Here is a 19605-nt window from a genome sequence, read left to right as displayed (position 1 = left end):
GAGCGGCCTGCGGAAAGGTGGGACAAGTCGGACGACGGAGCTTGACGCGCGCCGACACTCAATTGTTCTCTCCTCCGGGCCGTCGTCTGACATAAACACGCGATCGACCACAAGCCCCTCGTGTACTAGACGAACACCCGACGCCCGACAACACACCAGACATCGTTTCTTGCCGGTACGGCACGCGTTTCTCGACGCCCCTGCCTCACCTTCCGACTAGGCCACCCTTTCGGCGTAGGATGGAGTCTGCGCACAGGAAGATCGAGCTGCAGTCCCACGAGGACCTCGCGTTCCTCCTCAACAACGTCCGACGCGCCGCGCAAGACCAGCTCGATAAGGCATTCCCCCACATCGAGGGGAGCACCTCGCAGGAGGACGAGTTGCGGGCGCCTATTGAGCGTCTTGTCAACGAGGTACGGACTCACTCTTATTATTGTGCGCAATTTTTTTTATTTGGACGTATTTTTCATTCTGTAGGCTTGCCTGGCCACGGAGTTGGTACCTAGCGCATTTAACGATTCCATGCCGGTTGTATGCTCGGGATGATTGTGTCGAACCTTCACACGGTCGAGTCAAAAATCGAATGAAGCCCAAATCGCTAACACACCGTCCTCAAAACAGTACATCGACAAAACCTTCACCTACGCCGCTCCGAACCTCTCCATAAACGGCCTCGACGCCGACCCAGCCAACTTTCTCTCTGCCAACCCCTCCGACGAGCCCGAAGAGACTTACGAGCCGTGGGACGCCCGCCTCCGCCAGCGCGTTGAAGACCTTGCCCGCGAGGAGGAGGACCTCCTCAACGAGATCGCCGCCCTGAAAAAGTCTGTTCCTGGCGCCGTCGCTGCCGCGGCGACGCACGACTTTAAGACCGCGGCGGCGGCAGACGAGTCCGCACTCGAAGCCGCTAAAAAGGCCAAGGAGGACGAGGCGAGGGAGGTTGAGGCCGAGGTGCTCCCGCTGGAAGAGATGGAAAGAAAGGCAGAGGTTGAGGAGGCATTTAGTGGCGCGGTTGGGGCGCTAGGGCGGTTGAAGAAGGAGATGCCGGCCACGGTCGCGAAGATGGAGCGGGCGAGGGTCGCAGGGGAATACACTGTCACGGAACGGTCGTGAGGAGTCCCGTGGGAGGGGACTGGTACGAATGCTTGGGAGTTTCGGCGTTAGGGGGCTCTATACCACAACCTGCCACTCATAGGTTTTCCTCGATCTTTCGGTCCAATCAAAACGAGTTATATGCGCAATCTGCATCACATCTGCAGCATAAACCACCTAAAAAGCAGCCGTGGAACTATTCTATTACGAAGGATCCAGGTGTCCAAACGAAAGTATGTATAACAGGAAACAGCTAAGTGTGCCAAAACCAACACAGGTATGAGCGATTCTGCAAAAAGAAGCTCTTATTTTTAGACCATTCCCGTCTTCACGCCTCTTTCTGCTTCGCCCCGGATGCAGCGAAAAATCTGTCAACGCCTTCTCTCTAGCTGCTCGACCAGCAGCACAACTCAAATAACAATCGCCTCTTTGGACGTATCGCGCGCGAGCTATCTCGAGGAAGCGCTTATGCAGCAGCAGGGGCCTTGGTGTCCGCAGTAGCATCGGCAGCGGCAGCGGGGGCAGGAGCGGAAGCATCAGCAGGGGCAGTGACTGTCTCGCCGCCCTTGTTCTCAATGACGTCGCCGGCGGGGGCCTTGGCCTCAGGCTTCGACCACCAGGGCTCCTTGGTCCACTCCTTCTCGTGCCACGGGCCGGCGTCGCTCATGTGGCAGCCGCCCGGGCACTCGCACTTACCGCCGAAGGCCTTGGGCAGGTTCTCGGCGGGAATCTGGGCGAGGAGCTCTTTCTGGTAGCCCGAGCCGAGGATGTTGATCTTCTGGACAGTCACGGGATCGAGCCAGCCCTTGACGACGCTCCAGACGGTGGAGAAACCCCAAGGGGCGTTGATCATGTAGAGCTTGCCAAGGCGCTCGGGGTAGTAGTTCTGGGAGATGACGGAGGCCTGCTTGACGTAGCTGTAGACCTGGGGCACGCGCGTGATGGTGACACCCTTGAGATCCATGATGGTGCAGCAGGTCTCAACGAGGTGGTTGTACTTGCGGGAGCAGGAGGGGAAGCGGGGGTCGGCACACTTCTCGTACTCAACGGCCAGGTTGGTCAACATGCGCTCCGCGGTGGTAATCTTGTACATGGCGGTCAAATCGATGCCGCCGAGCTGCTCGACGTAGACAGGACGGCCATCCTGCGGGTCCAGGCGTTAGCAAACTGCAGAGGCGATGACTTTCCTCAACCCCACAGCACTTCATACCTTATCGTTCTTGTGGTAGTACTGAGGGTAGAACTTGAAGAGCTCCTCCTTCTCGGGGTACTCCCAAGTGGGCACGGTCTCGTCAAGCTTGGTTGTTTTCCGCCATTCCTCGAAGTCGACGAACCTAAGGGTGTTCAATTAGCTGTCGGTGCACCGTTTGAAGTCGGAAACAAAAGGGATCCTCACATCTTCTTGGCCAGGTTGACATCGAACTTGCGGGCGCGGAGGAAACGCAGCTGTACCAGCAGTGTTAGCAGTCGGGACAGAACAATGGGACGCAAGCCGCCTTTAATATTGCGGTCTAGCTCGGGAAGCAAAGGAGCCTACCAGAGTCAAGGTGTCGAGACGCTTGCTGTAGCCATCAGACTCGAGCATCAGGCGCAGCTGGGAGACCTGGGCCTTCTGCTCAGGCGTAAGGTGGCCAGGGTGGCCATTTCCGGGCGTCGGGGCGACGGTCGGGAAGTCGTACTGGTCGTACTTGGGGTCGAGTTCCTGTTGGGACATGGTGGGGCTGGTCTAAGGGTCTTTGGTTTGCGTGTGAAGAAGGGTCGGCGGTGTGTAGGAGAGAAGGAGACTGAGAGGGATTTTGCAACAACGCAAAAAAGGCGGGGTGGTAGAAGAAGAAATGGAAATTCGCAACAAAAACGTTGCGGCGCGGTACCAGGTGTTGCTCCTGGAGGTAAGTCGAGACCAGGATCGTAGGCGTGTTTAGGGAGGAAGAAGCTGAGCTGTGGGGAAAAGGGAAGGAAGATCTCTGGCGGAAAGTAGCGGAGGCTTGGGAGGTCGAATTAAAGTGAAGTTGCTGGCGGAATGCCAGGCTTCGTCATACATAGCGACCGTCGACCGGTCCCGCACGCTGCTGCTACCCCCCCCCTTGGCTGCCCCTCAAATTGGCTGTTCGCCAATCCGTCTTCACCGCACTTACGCAGCCACATCCAAGATACGGGAGTACGTATGTGGGCGTCCTTATGTAATGTACAGGAACCCACCTACGAGCATTCAGAGGCGCTGGAGATTGGTGCATCATGGCCCACCAGATTGGCTGGCAATGTGTCTTGAATTGTCATGAGTCGGTCACGTTCTGTTTAGGCACTGGCTGTGAAAGTGGTATCGGATTTTGGTCGTGAGTGTTTGTGGCCCGGTGTATCTGAGGTGAGCCTTGACCGGGCTGGACTTCGAACGGGCCCAAGATCCCAGCCCGTTCAGTTGGGTGTTCCATAACATGTCATCCTTCACGCGGTTGAATGCGCTGCACAGGCTGAGTCTATGGCGTGGCACAGATGAACTGAATACTTTTATTATCGTGATGGATGCACTGGCACATTGAGGCCTCCCACACTCCAGGCCGGAACCCGAAATTAGGTCATCTTCGCACCCCTTGCTAGGATTCGTAAGCCTGTAAGGCTCTTATACCCCCCAATATCGGATAGAGTTCCGAGTCTATTACTGACTGACTGAGCTCAGGAGATTGTGCATCACAATGAGGCGCCATCGTGAAAATGACAGAATTACCAAGTGGTTTTTGTTTGGTATCGAGCATTGCATCAGCCGTTCGCCTCGCTTTCGTCCCCTTCCTTCTTGATGCCCTTTCCTTCTTCCTTGTCTTTGCGCTTCTGGACGACCTCCCAGTTGTAAACTCTCGCAATGGCAACCTCCATGGTCTGTTTTCAATCAGCATACTGCGGACAGCTCCATCGGGCGCCAAACGTACCGTGATCTGCTCTCTCAGGAAGTCTAGGTCTTCTTCGCAGTTTGATAAGCTCGTTTTCGCCGTCGATAGCTTGGACTCGAGAAGCGTCTCGGCCTCGTCGATAGGGTACGACAGCATCACGTTGGCCTATCGTTCAGTCAGTCTCAATCTTTCGCTATGTCTGCTCAGTCGCGAAACGTACGCCTAGCCAGATGTACACTTCCTCGGTGGGCGGGATCTTCGCCTTGGAGTATAGCGTGTCGTTGAGCTCGAAGGTCGTCTCGATTGGTTCATCATCGTTCTGAGTATCAAGTCAGCCCTCCTCTCCAAGCTGGCGTATCGACGGGTGACCCCTACCTGTCTGAGCTTCAAGAACCGCACGGAGTCTAGGGTCTTCTGGATATCGGGTATCTTGTCTTTGAGTCCGGCCATTCTCTTCTGAAGGTTCAGCTCCATGAACTGGTATTTCCTGCACACATCGACGGGTTACCAACAGTCTCCGCAGCGCGCCTATACAGGCCTTCGTCCTGCTCGTTGACACAGTTCTGGACTTGTGCCTAGCGGGCAAAGCACTTGCGGGCGACTCACGAAATCATCTCCTGGAAATTTCGCATAGTCGGTTCGACATCTTCGCGGGTTGTGACGTAGTCCTCAACCTTGTCGACGAACGGCGCCTTGGGGATACCTCGAGGGTTGCTGGGCGTGGCATCTTTGCTGCGTTGGGGTGAAAATTATTAGCATGGTCGCAGCGATCAGATATGGTGGGAACATTACCCAGCTGTATCCAGCTTCTTGCCCTCTGCCGACATTGTGGATTTGAGAAAATGTTGCCTTTAGTGCATCGTCTGTTGTCGGCAGGAAACTCGCGATTTTTCGTAACGGTGTGGAGGGGAGCTGCATGACGGTCCGCCACCGAGCCGATCCTACGGTGGCCTGTTCACCGAGGTGAGGGGTACAAGCTTGGTGGAGTACCGGTAGGTCCTTACGCCTTCCCCCTCCTCTGCAACTCCTGTAGAGACTCCAGTCGGCTAGAGAATAAAGCATGATGATTCTCTTCACAACATCCCATCTGGAAAGACATGGAGTTGAAGTGTTTGAAGAAGAGAAAGGCGCTAACTGAACAACTATTAGCCATGGCATTCGTTATAAAGAACAGTAGCCGGAGAGTAAAACCCGCAGCCAACACCATTCGAATGGAAAGAGAATTACCCTCGCTCGTGGAAACCATATCTATCAGTCTGGTGGTTGCTTGATCTACTAAAAGATGCCTATAAAGATGCAAACGAAGAGAAAATATCGCTGTCCAAAGGTTCATAAAACAAAACACTCGACTTATTCATCAAGGTAAAAGCTCACCGCCGCCCCGAATGGACTAGCAGCACGCCATGACCGAGCGCCCTGCATGTCTACGTCTCCACAACCAAGCTAAGCTACCTTATCTGGCTTATCTGGGGGAGCCGATAAACAAATTCCATGGAGTTTAAGCCGGTCCGACTGGTCTCCTTGCAAACACCTCCCGTCTCCGACAAAACTCTCCGCGACCAATTGATCCCTGATGCTCTCTCGTGTCTATCTCAATTTTATCCGTGGTCTTTCCAAGTGAAATAACTTGATAGACAAATCTCGTCTGAGTAACATTTGAGAGCAGCGCCTTGATCGCCGGTGGCGGGGTAGTATTACAAGAGCTCGGCAAACCAACCGAGAGACGCAATAATGGCTGACGCTGTGGTTGACCCCGAGACTGTGGCCGGCGGCGCGCTGCAAACGGTCAAGGATTTGGTAGCTGGTGCCGCGGGTGGCGTTGCTCAGGTTTTGCTCGGTATGGCTTTCTATTTGTCCACGCGAGATGTTGGGAGAAAAGAGGGAGCCGGCGATGTGTGCTTGAAGCTCTCGTGCCGACTTCGGAATGACACCCGAATCTCATGAGCGACTCACAGTCATCGCCACCGTCTCACTCAATCCCGCCCTCAAAATCACACGCGGCACGCAACACATGTGTCGACAACCGGAAAACTGACAATTCCCAGGCCAACCTTTCGATATCGTCAAAGTCCGCCTCCAGACCTCAACAACGTCCACATCAGCCCTGACCGCCGCCAGCCAAATCTACAAGAACGAGGGCGCTCTCGCCTTCTACAAGGGCACCCTCACACCCCTCATCGGCATCGGCGCCTGCGTCTCCATCCAGTTTGGCGCTTTCCACCAGGCCCGCCGCTACTTCGAGGCCCGCAACGCTGCCTCCTCCCTCGGCGCTAGCCCGGCCCTGAGCTACGGCCAGTATTACGCTGCGGGCGCCTTCGCCGGCGTCGCCAACTCGGTCATTTCGGGCCCCATCGAGCACGTCCGCATTCGCCTGCAGACCCAGCCTCACGGCGCTGCACGGCTGTACTCGGGCCCGCTCGATTGCGTCCGCAAGCTCTCGTCCCACGGGGGCGTGCTGAACGGCCTCTACCGCGGCGAGGCCGTGACAATCCTGCGCGAGGCTCAGGCCTACGGCGTCTGGTTCCTGGCCTTCGAGTGGATGATGAACGCCGACGCCGCGCGTAACAAGATCGACCGCAAGGACATCCCAAGCTACAAGATCGCCTTCTATGGCGGTCTGGCCGGCGAGGCGCTATGGCTCAGCAGCTACCCCTTTGACGTGATCAAGAGCAAGATGCAGACGGACGGCTTCGGCAAAGAGCAGCGGTACAAGACCATGCGCGACTGCTTCGCCCAGACGTACCGCGGTGAGGGATTGCGCGGGTTCTGGAGGGGCATCGTGCCGACGCTGCTGAGAGCCATGCCCGTCAGCGCCGGCACGTTTGCGACGGTTGAGTTGGCCATGCGGGCTCTCAGCTAAATCGCTGTCGTTTACTTTTCATGGGGTGCAACGTGGAGGGGATTGTGATTTGGGTTATTTCTTAGAAGATACGATTACGGGCTTGGCAAAATAGAAGTTTCAGGGGCAAATCCTTCCCAGAGTCTGTCATTTTCTGTTTCGAAATGACGGTGTCGTACGTACACATATGTCCCTGGTATTATTACATCGCAATAGACCTAAGCTAGGACGCTTAGCGTTTATTCTTTGTTTTCAACTCTACGCTGCAAGATGTGTCTCGCGTTCGCCGGAGTAAGTGTATCGATGTCCAGCTCCTCCAGGATTTTCTTTGCCTCGGCGTTGTCCGTAAACACCCTGTCAGTCGCATCCTTGAGCGACAGTGTACCGTCCTGAGGTTCGGTGGCAAGATTGAGCAGTTTCAAGGCGTCAGCCAGAATACCCAGCGACCCTACACCGTTCGGGATGTACCTCTCGACCAGGGCGAAGATAGCGTTGAGGTCGCGCGCAAACTGCGCTGCGCCAAATGCTGTAAAGCTCTGTCTCATAAGAACCTCGCCCCAGAGCATTTCTTGGAGCTTGTCGAGAGCTGCGCGCCACGTGCGACGGAATGATGCGGTGCCGATAGCCTTGAGCAGAAAGTCGAAGTTGCGCTTGAGGATCTGATTTGGGTCAGGGGGCGTTTCACGAATAGGGTCTTGGCAGGACTCACTCTTAGGGGCTCATCCAATTCGGGCGTGACAGCCAGTTGCGACGGGTCGACTGTAGGTCGGTTAGAGACGGAAACAACTTGGCCTGTATACCAGAAAGGCTTACTGTCTGGAACGCTATCGCTGATGGTCGTCCATTGAGTCCTTGTCGAGTACGCCCTAAAGGCCTTGTAGTGTGAGTCGGCAAGGGCATTGACCAAGAAGTCCTGGGCCGTCTTGCGTCTAAGGCTGTACGCAGCAATTGTCTCATCAAACAGAACTCCCTCGTCGCCTTCTGAGCCCACGGCAGCAGAAGTGCGGTCCTTGACCTCCTCGTAGCTCATCTCACCTGACATCCTCGACGGTTCGCTTTCTTTGGTCGCACGACCTTGCAGTTGGTCCCACAGCGTCACGAAGAACTCCTCGTTACCCCAGTCCTTGAGAGTATTTACGATGTGGTCCGCACTGCCGTATACTTTGCATAACGACTCAAGACTGCCGGTGCCTTCGAGAGCAGCGAGCTGTTCCTTGGTGACGCCGTGGAGAGTCCTGCCGACCGTGGACGTAAGTGCCTGGTAAGCCTCCAAGGAGTCGCGGAGACGATCATGGAACTCGTCGAGAATATCGAGCTGGATGCCGATTAAGAAACGTATTTTGTGCTTAAAGGTGCGAACTCTCTCGTATTGAGTCGTAATAGATCTCAAGAGATCGGTGACCCGCACAGCTCCGAAAGTCGGCTTGGTCTTGCCCGTCGCAGCATAGTCATAGTCAATGTTTCGCGCATCTGGCGTAGCCATGATAGCCCGGAAACGCTCCACGGCAAATTCCTTCTCCGCTTGGAACCAAGGTTCAAACCAGTCCTCGAGAATCTCCGTGGCAAGACCAGGCCAGCCCTGCTCTACGTTGCCACCATCGTAGCTGAACTTGGTCCGAACAGTCTCGTCGAATGTCATCAGCTGACCAATGAAGCTACTAAGGAATGCCGGGTTCTTGGCTGTATCGGCCACAACGGCCTGAACTTTCTCCTTCAACACGGGCAGCATGCTGGTGACGAATGCGCATACTGGGTCGATGTAGACCAAGCTGTTCCCTGCATGCGTGTCGCGGAATTTGGCAGCGAGTGTGAAACCCAAGTTATCTCTGAAAAAGTCTTCCCACTTCTCGATAGTCGCCAGAAACCAGGGAAAGCAGTGAGACCCAACAGCATCGGGCTTGCTCGTCGGTTTGTCGCTGAGGAAGTGGAAGCGGAACTCGGAGATGAAAATTCTCGACATGACGTCGAATGGCAGTAGAGTGACAGTGGATTTGCTCAAAATGACCTCTTGAATCTGGAGGTCAAGCAACTTTTCGAAGCAAGCAAGCCATTCCTCATCCATCTCAGAATTTGGTTCGACCATGGGCCACGACCTCTTGCTGAGTACAGCCTCCAGCTCGCCCGACATTGTTTTCTTCATCTCATCCCATAGCGCATCGGCGACGCTGCGTACGTGATTGACGAGGTGGACAGCAGCGTCGTCGGCCGGTCCAGAAAGCTCCTCGAGGCGCCTCGAAAGCTGCTTGAGCTTCGAATACGGCTCCAAGGCCGCCTTGGGGCTCCCAGGAAGATGCGATCGGGCTTCAGTCCGCAGTTTTTCGACATCTTGTAGCAGACAAAGATACCTCTGGGCGAGCTCGACCGTCTGTAGCTTCTTCATAGGCTGTTGTAGTCTAGCGATGGCTTGATTTGGGGCGTCGGACGCCGCTGCAATCTTGACGCGAACGTCGATGCTGTGCTGAAGTTCCTGGAAGTCCTGAATACGTTGAGCTAGCGAGGATTGTCGGTCGCCGGCTGTGCGCCGAGCCTCGTCGAGCTGTCTTATGGCATTGTCGAGTTGGGTTTGGAGCTGGCTCCTCTGGACTTCGACATTGGCGATTAGGGAGTCGAGATTGTCGAGATCGGTCGTGGACTGGAGCTTGTCGTCGAGGAAGTCCTCGACGCGAATATCGAGAGCACCGGTCTGAGGATGACTGTCGCGTATTGTGGTCATTGTAGTAGGTTTTAATCACCGCAGCTGAGGAGGCGCATCGACTGTCAAGTTCGCAACTTGTGGTCTGAACAATGACGTGGAGCTCAGTACGATACAATGGTGGGGTGTATGCAATTACCGAGCCAGACTGGACAGGTATGTAATTAAGTGAGATCAATATTTATCTATGTAAATACCCGTTCGATACAGTGTCTTAGCAACTGACCATAGATGTGTCTGGGTTCTGCGACCCAAGTTGGTTCCTCTTGCGCGCAGAATAAAGAAGACGCCTTCTGAGCAACAAACCTTGCACCGACCGTATGTTGAGATAGTTGATCTGGCTTTGATAAAGGCTCCAGAAAACGAGCGGTAAGCTCAGCCGCGCCGAGTTACACGGACCTCTTTCCCAGCCACACGTTAATTGAAGGAAGTATCAACACATTCCTATCTCGGGTCTTTAGTCGTCTTCAAGAGAAGAGGCAATCTCAGTGCATTGTGTGGCACGGTGTAACAAACCGTCGGTTCATTAGAGAGCCACGGTGGCATTAGTTAGAAGGTTGTTGATCCTGTTCAAGAGAATAGCTGTCTAGTGTTATGTTCATGTATACGGACCCGCCTTGACGGGTAAGATGAGAGTCATAGACTAGGTGCGTCAATGGCTTGCAAGACGTGTCTCATCGCGAACGGATGTTGACGATGACAGCATACAGTGCCATAGCGGATCGATTATTTGGGTGGCCGTGTTGTTAGACAGCTGCCGGGCGAAGCCATCACACTGGTTCCCGAGATCTCCAGAAATCTGGGAGCTCGGACTTCACAGGCAGCGCTAACATGTTTTGGGATGCAGCGTCTATCTATGTGGATCTAATAGCCAGGAAAGAAGAGCGATCGTTCGACCGCAGTGATAGATGCCAATATGTTTGTAGTGCAAAGCGTCGATTACTCGAACGTTCGATACGAAGAGCTGGTTGACGGTCGGCCATGTAGGCAAGTAGAGCGGTGTGTTGGACCGCCTTACCGTCTTGATGGAAATCACGGAGCTGCTTGGGGTTCCTGCGGCAAACGTATCCGCCCGGCAGGGAAAGCGACTTCCGAATAGCCTCAGCCATTTGGGATGTTTAGGTGGCTTACCATGTATGTGGCAGGTTGCCAAGACTCTGTATCCGTCGAGGAGCCAGTAACGAATATTGGCTGTCATCGAACCCATAGCGTTTTCAATGCTGTCGCCATGCCAACAGGGGGGGGGCAAAGGGCCAAGATCCGTGAGACGGCGGCACAACGCATCACCAAGACTCGGCGCGAGCGAATGAATGAAAACAAGGAACCAACCAGGTAGACGTGCCGGACCCCGGCTCCGGGTCTCGCCTCAAATGCAGGAACGCCCGAGATGTGTTCCTGGGTCGAGTCGCGCGCAGGTTGAATTGGGTTAGATACTTTGTAGACGGTAGCCTGAAGCAAGCGGATGAACAAGGAAGGCTGCAGGATGCGAGGGTTTAGACGCCCAGCCAAAGCCATTTTGGGACGGTGGCGGCTTCAGAGATCTTCGCAATGCAGAGAGGAAACATCATTATTGAAGGACGGACTCACATACGACGACAAGAATCGGAGGCAGAAGACGCGAATAGGAGCTACTACGTAGGCGAGTACGTAGTAGAGTGTTGCGCTAAGAAGCGGCCTTAGATTCGACGGGGGACACGGAACGGGGGACCCCTGAAAAGACGTCACCCAGCCACGGGCTTTTTTTCAACCTCTCAGGCCCTCTTAGCCCTGTTAGGTGCCCGCGCTGATGGAACCGCCTTCCCACTAGGGAAGTGCAGATACCATAGAAGGGCACCCCCCCGGACTGTTGGCCAGGGTTCGCGCGAGGTACTTGGGTACGTACCGAGCTCACCCCCACCCTCCACCGCTCTGCTCGCCCCAGGAACCGCTGCGACGCAGCAAATTGCCCTGACAACGGCGGCAGCGCCACGAGTAAATAGAGGAGGTTGGCGTAGCTACGTAACACTCTTCGCCCTTCTTGGTGTGCCAACACCGCACAGTCGCTGGCAAAAAATGGATGGCAGGACCAATTGCACATCGTCCTCAACTCTCTTTTTCCTAATCCAGTCCCTCTTTCTCCAGACTCATCCATCGAGCTCTCTACCCAGCCATCTGAATATTCCCATCCGCTCTGCAGACGTCCGCGGGCATCCCGCTCTCCATTCTGGAACAACTGTTGCCAGAGACAGACAAAACTAAGTCCACCCTCACCCTGTCATATCTGCTCTTCCCCTCTCCCTCCCAGCCATCCCAATATTCCAGACTGCATCATACCACTTCCTCCCGACCTTGAAGACCCAAACCACACACCCACTCTCTCACTCCAACCCTTCTCACTCACACACTTCCTATCGTCTCTCACGCCCTTCATTCTCGACGACAGCATCAAAGTGATAGTTTCTTTTCGTGTCTGACAACAACCGTCAAGTCTGATAGCAGGTCCAACATCGTCCCGCATTCCTCGCGGTGTTCTCCAGCAATACTCGCCCTCGTTTCTAGAACGAACCCAGCAAACCTTGTCGCTACATTCTTCTCTACTTCGCGTCAACCCCCATCAGCTCCGCATTCCTCGCGCGCTTGTCTTCCCCGCCTGACCATAAGGAAAGACATTCTGCGTGCCAGCGCTGAGGGTGCCAGGACCAGAACCCCTCCGTCGCTCCGCTACAACGGAGGACGGCGTGGGTCAAGCAAATACGAGCCCATCTCTCTAGCGGAGTGGACGATTAAGATCACATAGTCAAGATGGCCAAATTCCAGGTTGGCTGGTATCGTAAGTTGCTCCATGCTTCTTCCGCTTGAGTGAAGGAAGCATTCCAGACTAACATTGCATCTCTCTTTTAGGGTTCGTACCGTTCCTTGGATACCACCATGTCTTGATGATCTTGATAGCAATCGCCATCATCCTCTTATGTGAGTTATCTGACGGCGACATGCAACGAAAAGCGTTTACTGACATTGTCCGCAGCTCTACTGTTGGCAGGATGCTCTTCATCTTCACCTTTGATCCCCGATATCTTCCTCCTGTCTCTGTACTACGACCAGTACACAGCGGTGCCTTCAACGGCGCAAGTTGACTACAATGTGCACACGGCCATCGAAAACATCGCCGGTGACGCCCGCCTCGCCTGCCGTGTTGGTTACTTCGGAATCTGCATCAGCCCAGATGGCGGCAGCTGGCTTTGCAGCAACAACGCTACTGCTCTTGCCAACGAGGTTTCCGTCGACCAGGATCCCCTCAACCTGATCTGGCTTGCCGCTCAGTTCAAGGACATGATCGTGTTTCCTTACCTCATGTAAGTTTAACCGCTCGACTATTTTGCAAGCACATTGTCCTGACCTCTTGATCAGTATCATCGCCATCATCTTTGCCTTCGTCTGCTTCCTCTTGCTCGCTACCTTCCCCGGATGGCACGAGGAGGAGGACTCCGAGGGCTCTGATCGCGAAGTCAAGCCGTTCCCTTCGCGACCCGTTTCCCAGATCTCGTTGGCAATCATCTTCATCGCCTCCATCTTCGTTCTCGTCTCCGTGTTATGGCAGCACACCGCCTCAGTTGCCGCATCCATCATCGCTCAAGACTTCGGAAATGGCGCCGTCCGCTCCGGTGTCGGTACTTCCGCCATGGTCCTCGGTTGGTTCAGCTTCACCCTGCTCATCATCGTCACCATCGGTCTGTTGGTCATGATCCTGAGTATCCGTGTTCTGAGCCAAATGGTCGACTAGACTGAGGCGCATAACGATAATCCGAGACGGAAGGATTCGAAGACGACATATGTGTAGAGGATGGGCCCGAAGCCCCGCGCAAGAGAGAATGGAATCTTTGTACATGGAGGGATTTTTCGAGAAGGGCATTTTTCAACCCAGCTCCCCATCAGCACATTCATCGTCCAGCACAAAAGACCATCAGCATCAGGGAAATCGGCGTTGTATATCACGTTTGCGTTTTGATTTTTACTTATTCTTATTTGGCATTTCGTTTTGGGTCGGCAAAGGGCGGCGATCACATGCAGGTTGCGCCCGCCCCCCGTCATTTAATGTTGTTTGCTCTCAACGACAAGCGAGAGCGAGAACGACCGATAGACGAATGGCTGCAGGACCTCTTTTCTTACAAGCCAGAAGGGAAAAGACTGGATATGGCCGTGGTGAACAAGATGGGGCCGGCGTGAAGGGAAACAGGGAAACGAATTGGACGCAAAGGAATATGGAAATGGGACACGTGTAGGAGCAGGTCATGACACCTCGCATGACGGCGAAAGAGGCTTTGGAGCAGAACGAAATACAAGATGAGATGATTGAAGGATATGAAATTGAGAATGACGAACAAAATCCCTCCCCTCCATCCAAATATGGAATTGTTGATTTGGTGATACACGTTCATGATGGTACGTACGGACAGCAACGAGGTGTTGTCGACCAACCAATGACCAACAAAGGGGGACCATTCACATCGCTCAGAGGACCGCGAAAGGGATAAATCAAGCATAAGTAGTAGTAGTCAGTCAGTTCATTGCCGATCATCGTGCTCCTCGGGTCAGCTTTGGGATAGCCCCGCCCCCTTCTTTTCAGAAAACCCAAGTTTATACAACGCAACGAACCAAACACGCAACGAGACATGTATGTTTGTCCATCATGGAAGAAGAAAAAACACGCCGCAACGCCATGGTAGCCACCACCCGCCGTGATATCTCATGCCGAGCTCTATACTCCGTGTTCCCATCTGTGGCGCGCGTACACACGCATACACACGCGCTCTCTTTCTCTCTGTGCCTATCGCATACGCGGCCGCAGAGGCGAGCGTCTATTCATGCCTATTCTCTTCTGGGAAGTCTGTCAACATCTAAATGGGCCGCTTGAACGGATGCGCCTCGGTGTTGAGCACCCAGTCGTCAAGACTGATGACGTCGGGTGTCGAAAATAAGAGATAAAAGTACTTGAGCGTCTCGGCGACCCAAAAGCTCTCCATCTCGTCTACGGTGCTCGGGTCCTTGGACAACACATCGTCAACGGCGCTGTTGCCGTACTCGGTCCGCGTTGCCTTGATGATGGCCTCCCACATCCTCCAACCCTTCTCCTGCCATTCGGGATCGCCAGTGATGCGGTACATGTACCACACGGACTCGATGGCCTCGGGTCTGGTGAGTTGTTAGTTTCGGAACGCTGAATAGCCACTCATGCACATGGGGAGTAATTTACCGAAGGATGTAGCGCCTGGCATTGATGCTGACAAAGCCAGGCGGGATCTTCTCAAGCTCGAGTTTCTCCTTGACGTACTCCTCGTGCGACTGCGGCTTCGGGTCGGCGACCTCTTCCGCCTCCTCGATCCTGATCTTGCCTACGATACCACCGCTGACCGACGCATCCTTGGACCCGCTGTCCGTATCTTCGGCGCTGTTCAAGTCAAGCTTGTTCTTCAGTGAGTTACTGGCAGCATCTTCGGCAGAATCCTGGCGAGGGTCTCGGGACGTGGGTGGGGCGGGATCCCGCTTCTTCAGCAAATGCTCATCGACGTTCGAGGGCGACTTGTTGAGGCCGGGCTCGGGGGCGGGGTACTTGGTCTTCTTGGCCGATCCTAGGTTCTTTGGCTCGTCCTTGGGAACGTGGATGTCCGCGAGCGGGTTCTTCTTCTCCGGCGCATTTTCTTTCTCGATAGACTCCTTAGTGGAGTCGCTGCTGGTCAGGTCGGTCTTGCCTCTTTCTACGGACTGCTTGCGGAGCTCGTCCTGCTGCTGCTGCTGCTGCTGCTGCTGCTTCTTCTTCTTCTTCTTCTCACTCTGTCTCTCCTCCCAAGCCTTGACCTGCGACTGGCGCCAATCAGCCGACGGGTCAAGATGCTTCCACCAAAGGGTCTCATTCCAAGGGCAGCTCTGCGTAGAAGCACAGGGTACGACAGTAGCACCCTCGGGCATAATACCAGAAGGCATCGATTCATACGCCCAGACGCAGCCATCGGCGAGTTTCTTGGCTATTTCGATGTCCTCTGGCCGGTCAAAGATCTTGCCTCCGAGGCCAAACATGCCACCAATAAAGCAGGTGAGATGCGTCACTTCGTATTCGGTCTGTAGATCATTCTCCGGGTCGCCAGATGTCGACACCTTTGCTGAGAAAAGAATATCTCTCTCCTTGGGTACCATGGGCCGATAGAGGAGCCACTTCTTGACAGCCTCAACAGTCTTGATGTGCATCGTCTTGTACTTGGGCTCAAGGCCGCCAAGCACGAGGTATTCCTACGGCAAATCAGTCCGTGTCATAGTTTCATATGTCAAAACAAAACTTACCTTCGGGAAGTACTCATAGGTGGAATCTTGGCTTCCACCCATGCTATATTGCTGGTAGCCCCAGCCACCAGGGGCCAGACCCTGCTTGATGCACTCCCACGAGGACTTGTCCGGCGTGGTGGGAGATGGGCTGCGATCACTGTTACCGGGAGATCTGGACTTTTTCTCGTTCACCTTGAGATCAGGGATAGTCTGCTTCTCGTCGGCGTCATTGGCATTTCCCACCACAGGTTCGCCATCGTCGTCAACCCCAACGGCCCGTTTCGCAAGTAAGCTGACCTCGTCCGGCTCGCGACCGTTACCCGCTGGTTCGTGTCCCTTGGGTTCGCCGAGACGGGCAGCAGCGGCACTAGCACTCGCAGCCGCAGCTTGCTCCTCTTGAAACATGATCGCCTCGGCAGTTCTGTTGCAGCCGGAAGCATCAAGCTGCTCAGGGAAAATGCCGTTGATGGTGGTACCGCGGTTCTGAAGGTCCTCAAAAGCATCGGTGATGCGCGCAATGGCATCGTAATACTTATCCTCGCCGGTTAACTGCGCAAGTCGGGTGAACTCCATGCTCATTGAACCCAGCTCGGCCACACTGACAGTCGTAGCACGGTGCGGCTGGGATGCGTACTGGGGTTGCCAATTGTAGTACAGAATGGGCATGCGGTTGGGCGTGTCGAAAACGCCCATCAAGATCTCGGCGAGCTCGACGGCCTTGTCCAGAAGGAGTTTGTAATCGCCCTCCTTACCGCCACTCACATCGTAGGCGGCAAGCAAACCGCCTAGGTACCTGATGATGGTTTCGAAAACTGGGATATCGCGGCGTGTCGGGCTATAGGTAAAGTCGATGTCCTTGACAGCCTTGGCGGCCGCATCGAATTCCTCTTTCATGCCCATAATCCAAAGAGTGTCGAGACCGTCGACCAGAGTGGCGGCCCAGCCGCAGAAAGGATCGCGGAAGCGGCCGCTGACGGGGGAAAGCTCATCGTGCATCCAGGCAAACTTCCGGTACCCTGCCCAGGAGCGCTCCATTTCAGCCTTGATCAGCGCCAGGCGGCTTTCGCGCTTCTCCTTGGCAGAGTCCGACTCTGGCTTGAACGCGTATTGTACCTTGGGAATGTCCTTGGGTTTACCGGTCGGGAGACGGATAATCTCGTCCGTGGGAACCGGGAAATGCTCGGAGACTTTGTGCCAGTGAATTTGTGAGGTGGATGTCAATTCGCTGTCCAAACGGTCAAGGCCGGGTCGACCGGGAGGATTCTTGGCGTGGATGTCATCTTCGAGGGGTTTCGTCGGTGCTTTGGTGACGTCGGGCTTCTTCGTGGCTTCAACGGCCTCGTTGGGCGCATGAATAGACAGCGTAGGGCCAGACAGCGCCTCGGTAGGAGCGGCAGGCTTCACCTTGTCGGTCTTAATCTGGGGTATCTTGACCGTCGGCCTGGCCGTCTGCTTTTGCGGGTTCTGTTCGGGTTCGTCCTCTTCCTCGTCGTGCGGGTGCTCGTGATCGGGAGGCGGATTATTGTTCAGATGTGTGTTGTCGTTAGTCGTGGGGGGCTTGGCGGGCTCCTTGTTGGCATTTTGGGCCTTCTCGGGATCGCTGGGCTTGATGCTGACAGCGTAGCCTGCTGCATCCCATTCGGGAGTCTTAAAAAACTGGTACAGCATGAAGGCCATAACGAAGGCGATGAGGAGCACATAACGGCTCTTCCGACGGGGCATCATGATGGCGGGCTCGCCGTGGCGAGTCTTTGGAAGCGTGTATTTCGGCAAAGATAGCGATGTCGCGTGCTACAGTGCAGGTAGCGTTGTGCCGTCGATCTGGGGGGGACCGTGGGGGGTCCAGCCAAGTGAAAGAGCAGCAAGGATGATGGCGAACTAATAGGATGTCATCTCTCGGATTGCTAAAATGTTGTCGTTGGAAATGAAGCCACGACAATGTAAAACAAGGTGGCACGGGGGCAAGGAGCGGAAGAATGGGAGGAAGAGGGAAGCCACGGAATCGAAGTCGGCCGGCCAAACAAGAGAGGCAGGCAACAATGCAGAAGAGGGAACGACAACGGTACGTAGAGACTGAATTGGGTGGACGGGTCAGAAGGTCAGGAAGGGGAGGGAAGGTAAAGTAAGAATTGGCGTGATTGGAAGGGCACGGAGCTTGGCCAAGATAATATCTGTACACGAGGTGAGAGGCAAGAGAAACACCTCCTCGGACCCTTAGGTGAGTAGCCAAGGTGGGTACCTAGGTAGAGAGAGAGAGGAAGGCAGGTACTCCGTGTGGCTGCGGCGAATCAGTGAGGGACAAAGGTACCTACCTACTACCTACCTAGGTAGTGAGTAGTGTGGTAGGAAGGACGACTCGAAAGGTTTGGTGTTCCCTTATTGGAGTTGGCTGCTCTGCTTGGTGTACACTACACTACACTCCTCCCTGCATAATGCATTGCCAAAATATCTGTATAGTGTACCGTAGGTAGGTACTAAGTTAGGCGGCCACAAGAATAGGCAGGAGAGTAAAGATACTGACAGACAGAAGTCTACTCTGTACCGAGTACAGTGCCTGCGAACAGAGACACAGGCGTGCGCTCGCCCCAAGACATGAGATCTGAGGGTTCCCTGTATCGGGTTGAAATGGCTGGTCAGGGGTTCAACACGCTTCTCCGACTTTTCTGGGCCCGACTGAAGCGCTTCATCCACGGCCAAGGCCTTTTTACCTACGCTAGGTAGGTACGGTGCCCGCATCGGTCCCGGTTTCTCCTGAGTCCTTTACCATAGCCGGTCCCGTCGGCCGCGGACTGTGTGGGCATGGCCCTTGTCTAAACATCGGCCCTCTATCAAACACGAGCTAGAACTCGCCTCGTTGTCCCTCGGCTCTAAGACCTCAACTCAACGATACTCCCACTTCTAGCCCGTAGCCCCCAATGATATGCAGTTGAAACTCGACTCAGCTCGCGTGCCCCAGTCCCCCCCCCTCAAGAGTTTTTAACCTGCTCTAAACGCCGCGCCAGCTGGAAAGTAGGAACGCACTGTCTCGCCATCTTTCCTTTGTGCCCCAGACACCGCCACCACGCCGCCTGCATCACCCGAAATTAAGAAAAAGGGAGGGGGAAAAACCAACACAGCACGACTACCTCCCGAGGCAGCGGGCCAACGTGATGAACCAATGAATTAAAACAGGGGCGGGAGGACCTTAGTACCCCAACGGCGGGGCAAAAACGAATCCCGATGGGCCTTGTTTTCCCAGGGTAGGTAGTGGAGGGTTCCCTATCGGGCCGTGGTGCAGCCGCCCCGGTGACCCTCTAGGATCGTCTCTGTATCCCTTTGCTTCCGGTGCCAGCTCAGTGGCTGACGCGCAAGTAGGCAGGGACGAGCACTATAATAACAATCAGAGCACTAGTGCTTCCCCAAGCGAAGCTCATCTCGCAATGATATAGTCACCCAACTTTGGCCAAGCCGGCTGCCCTTTGCCTTTTTAACCGGCTACTGGCTTGGCACCAGCAATTTACCTTAGTCCCGCTGAACCTGAGCCCGACAGAGCAGCAAGCTGCATTCGTTGGGTGCATCTCTCTCTCTCTCTCTCTCTTTCTGTCTCTCTTTCTGTCTCTCAGAGCAAATGGAATGAGGGGCTCTCATCTCTGTTAGCTCCTCTCCCCCGCAAAAGTGAACCCATACATACCGCTGGGGGGCTGATGCCACGGCACCGATTCAAGACACGCGGGAACCCACTGGGGTCCGCTGATCAGAAACACCATCCTTTGTAGCCGAAACGCTCGAGCTTCTGTTCGACTTCGGCAGAGCTCCATCGTACATCT

General features: G+C 54.8%; 8 protein-coding genes across 8 annotated transcripts; 4 read left to right on the top strand and 4 right to left on the bottom strand.

Moving 5' to 3' along the window:
- Nucleotides 1–239: 239 nt before the first annotated feature.
- Nucleotides 240–1113, top strand: LY79DRAFT_590631 (uncharacterized protein; the record flags this gene model as incomplete). Its single annotated transcript, XM_060561178.1, has 2 exons — nt 240–413; nt 622–1113. The coding sequence occupies 2 exons, from the start codon at nt 240–242 to the stop codon at nt 1111–1113; spliced, it is 666 nt and encodes a 221-aa protein (XP_060413706.1).
- A 445-nt stretch (nt 1114–1558) lies between these two features.
- On the bottom strand, nt 1559–2806 carry LY79DRAFT_516416 (CRAL/TRIO domain-containing protein; the record flags this gene model as incomplete). The annotated part of the gene is made up of 4 exons (XM_060554817.1): nt 1559–2236; nt 2303–2426; nt 2489–2538; nt 2630–2806. 4 exons carry the CDS (start codon nt 2804–2806, stop codon nt 1559–1561), a joined length of 1029 nt encoding a protein of 342 aa, XP_060413705.1.
- Nucleotides 2807–3565: 759 nt separating this feature from the next.
- Nucleotides 3566–4887, bottom strand: LY79DRAFT_224539 (prefoldin subunit). The gene is made up of 6 exons (XM_060551631.1): nt 4767–4887; nt 4581–4706; nt 4350–4461; nt 4195–4293; nt 4014–4139; nt 3566–3963 (listed from the first exon to the last, which is right to left on the bottom strand). The coding sequence occupies exons 1-6, from the start codon at nt 4799–4801 to the stop codon at nt 3847–3849; spliced, it is 615 nt and encodes a 204-aa protein (XP_060413704.1). The 5' UTR covers nt 4802–4887; the 3' UTR covers nt 3566–3846.
- Nucleotides 4888–5705: 818 nt separating this feature from the next.
- On the top strand, nt 5706–6834 carry LY79DRAFT_516530 (mitochondrial carrier domain-containing protein; the record flags this gene model as incomplete). The annotated part of the gene is made up of 2 exons (XM_060554828.1): nt 5706–5811; nt 6020–6834. The coding sequence occupies 2 exons, from the start codon at nt 5706–5708 to the stop codon at nt 6832–6834; spliced, it is 921 nt and encodes a 306-aa protein (XP_060413703.1).
- Nucleotides 6835–6943: 109 nt separating this feature from the next.
- Nucleotides 6944–9670, bottom strand: LY79DRAFT_224535 (RINT-1 family protein). Its single transcript, XM_060551630.1, has 3 exons — nt 7627–9670; nt 7523–7572; nt 6944–7472 (listed from the first exon to the last, which is right to left on the bottom strand). Exons 1-3 carry the CDS (start codon nt 9524–9526, stop codon nt 7053–7055), a joined length of 2370 nt encoding a protein of 789 aa, XP_060413702.1. The 5' UTR covers nt 9527–9670; the 3' UTR covers nt 6944–7052.
- Nucleotides 9671–12286: 2616 nt separating this feature from the next.
- On the top strand, nt 12287–13265 carry LY79DRAFT_516502 (Ca2+ regulator and membrane fusion protein Fig1-domain-containing protein; the record flags this gene model as incomplete). The annotated part of the gene is made up of 4 exons (XM_060554827.1): nt 12287–12314; nt 12386–12454; nt 12510–12837; nt 12893–13265. 4 exons carry the CDS (start codon nt 12287–12289, stop codon nt 13263–13265), a joined length of 798 nt encoding a protein of 265 aa, XP_060413701.1.
- On the top strand, nt 13213–13885 carry LY79DRAFT_224460 (uncharacterized protein). Its single transcript, XM_060551629.1, has one exon. It carries the CDS (start codon nt 13315–13317, stop codon nt 13762–13764), a length of 450 nt encoding a protein of 149 aa, XP_060413700.1. The 5' UTR covers nt 13213–13314; the 3' UTR covers nt 13765–13885.
- Nucleotides 13886–14731: 846 nt separating this feature from the next.
- Nucleotides 14732–17521, bottom strand: LY79DRAFT_516439 (family 47 glycosyl hydrolase; the record flags this gene model as incomplete). The annotated part of the gene is made up of 2 exons (XM_060554820.1): nt 14732–15766; nt 15818–17521. The coding sequence occupies 2 exons, from the start codon at nt 17519–17521 to the stop codon at nt 14732–14734; spliced, it is 2739 nt and encodes a 912-aa protein (XP_060413699.1).
- Between the last annotated feature and the right edge of the window lie 2084 nt (nt 17522–19605).

The sequence above is a fragment of the Colletotrichum navitas genome (assembly GCF_030913465.1).
Source record: "Colletotrichum navitas strain CBS 125086 chromosome Unknown LY79scaffold_33, whole genome shotgun sequence".
NCBI lineage: Eukaryota > Fungi > Ascomycota > Sordariomycetes > Glomerellales > Glomerellaceae > Colletotrichum > Colletotrichum navitas.
Note: the sequence above shows the minus strand (reverse complement) of the source record. Positions and strands in the feature narration are given on the sequence as shown.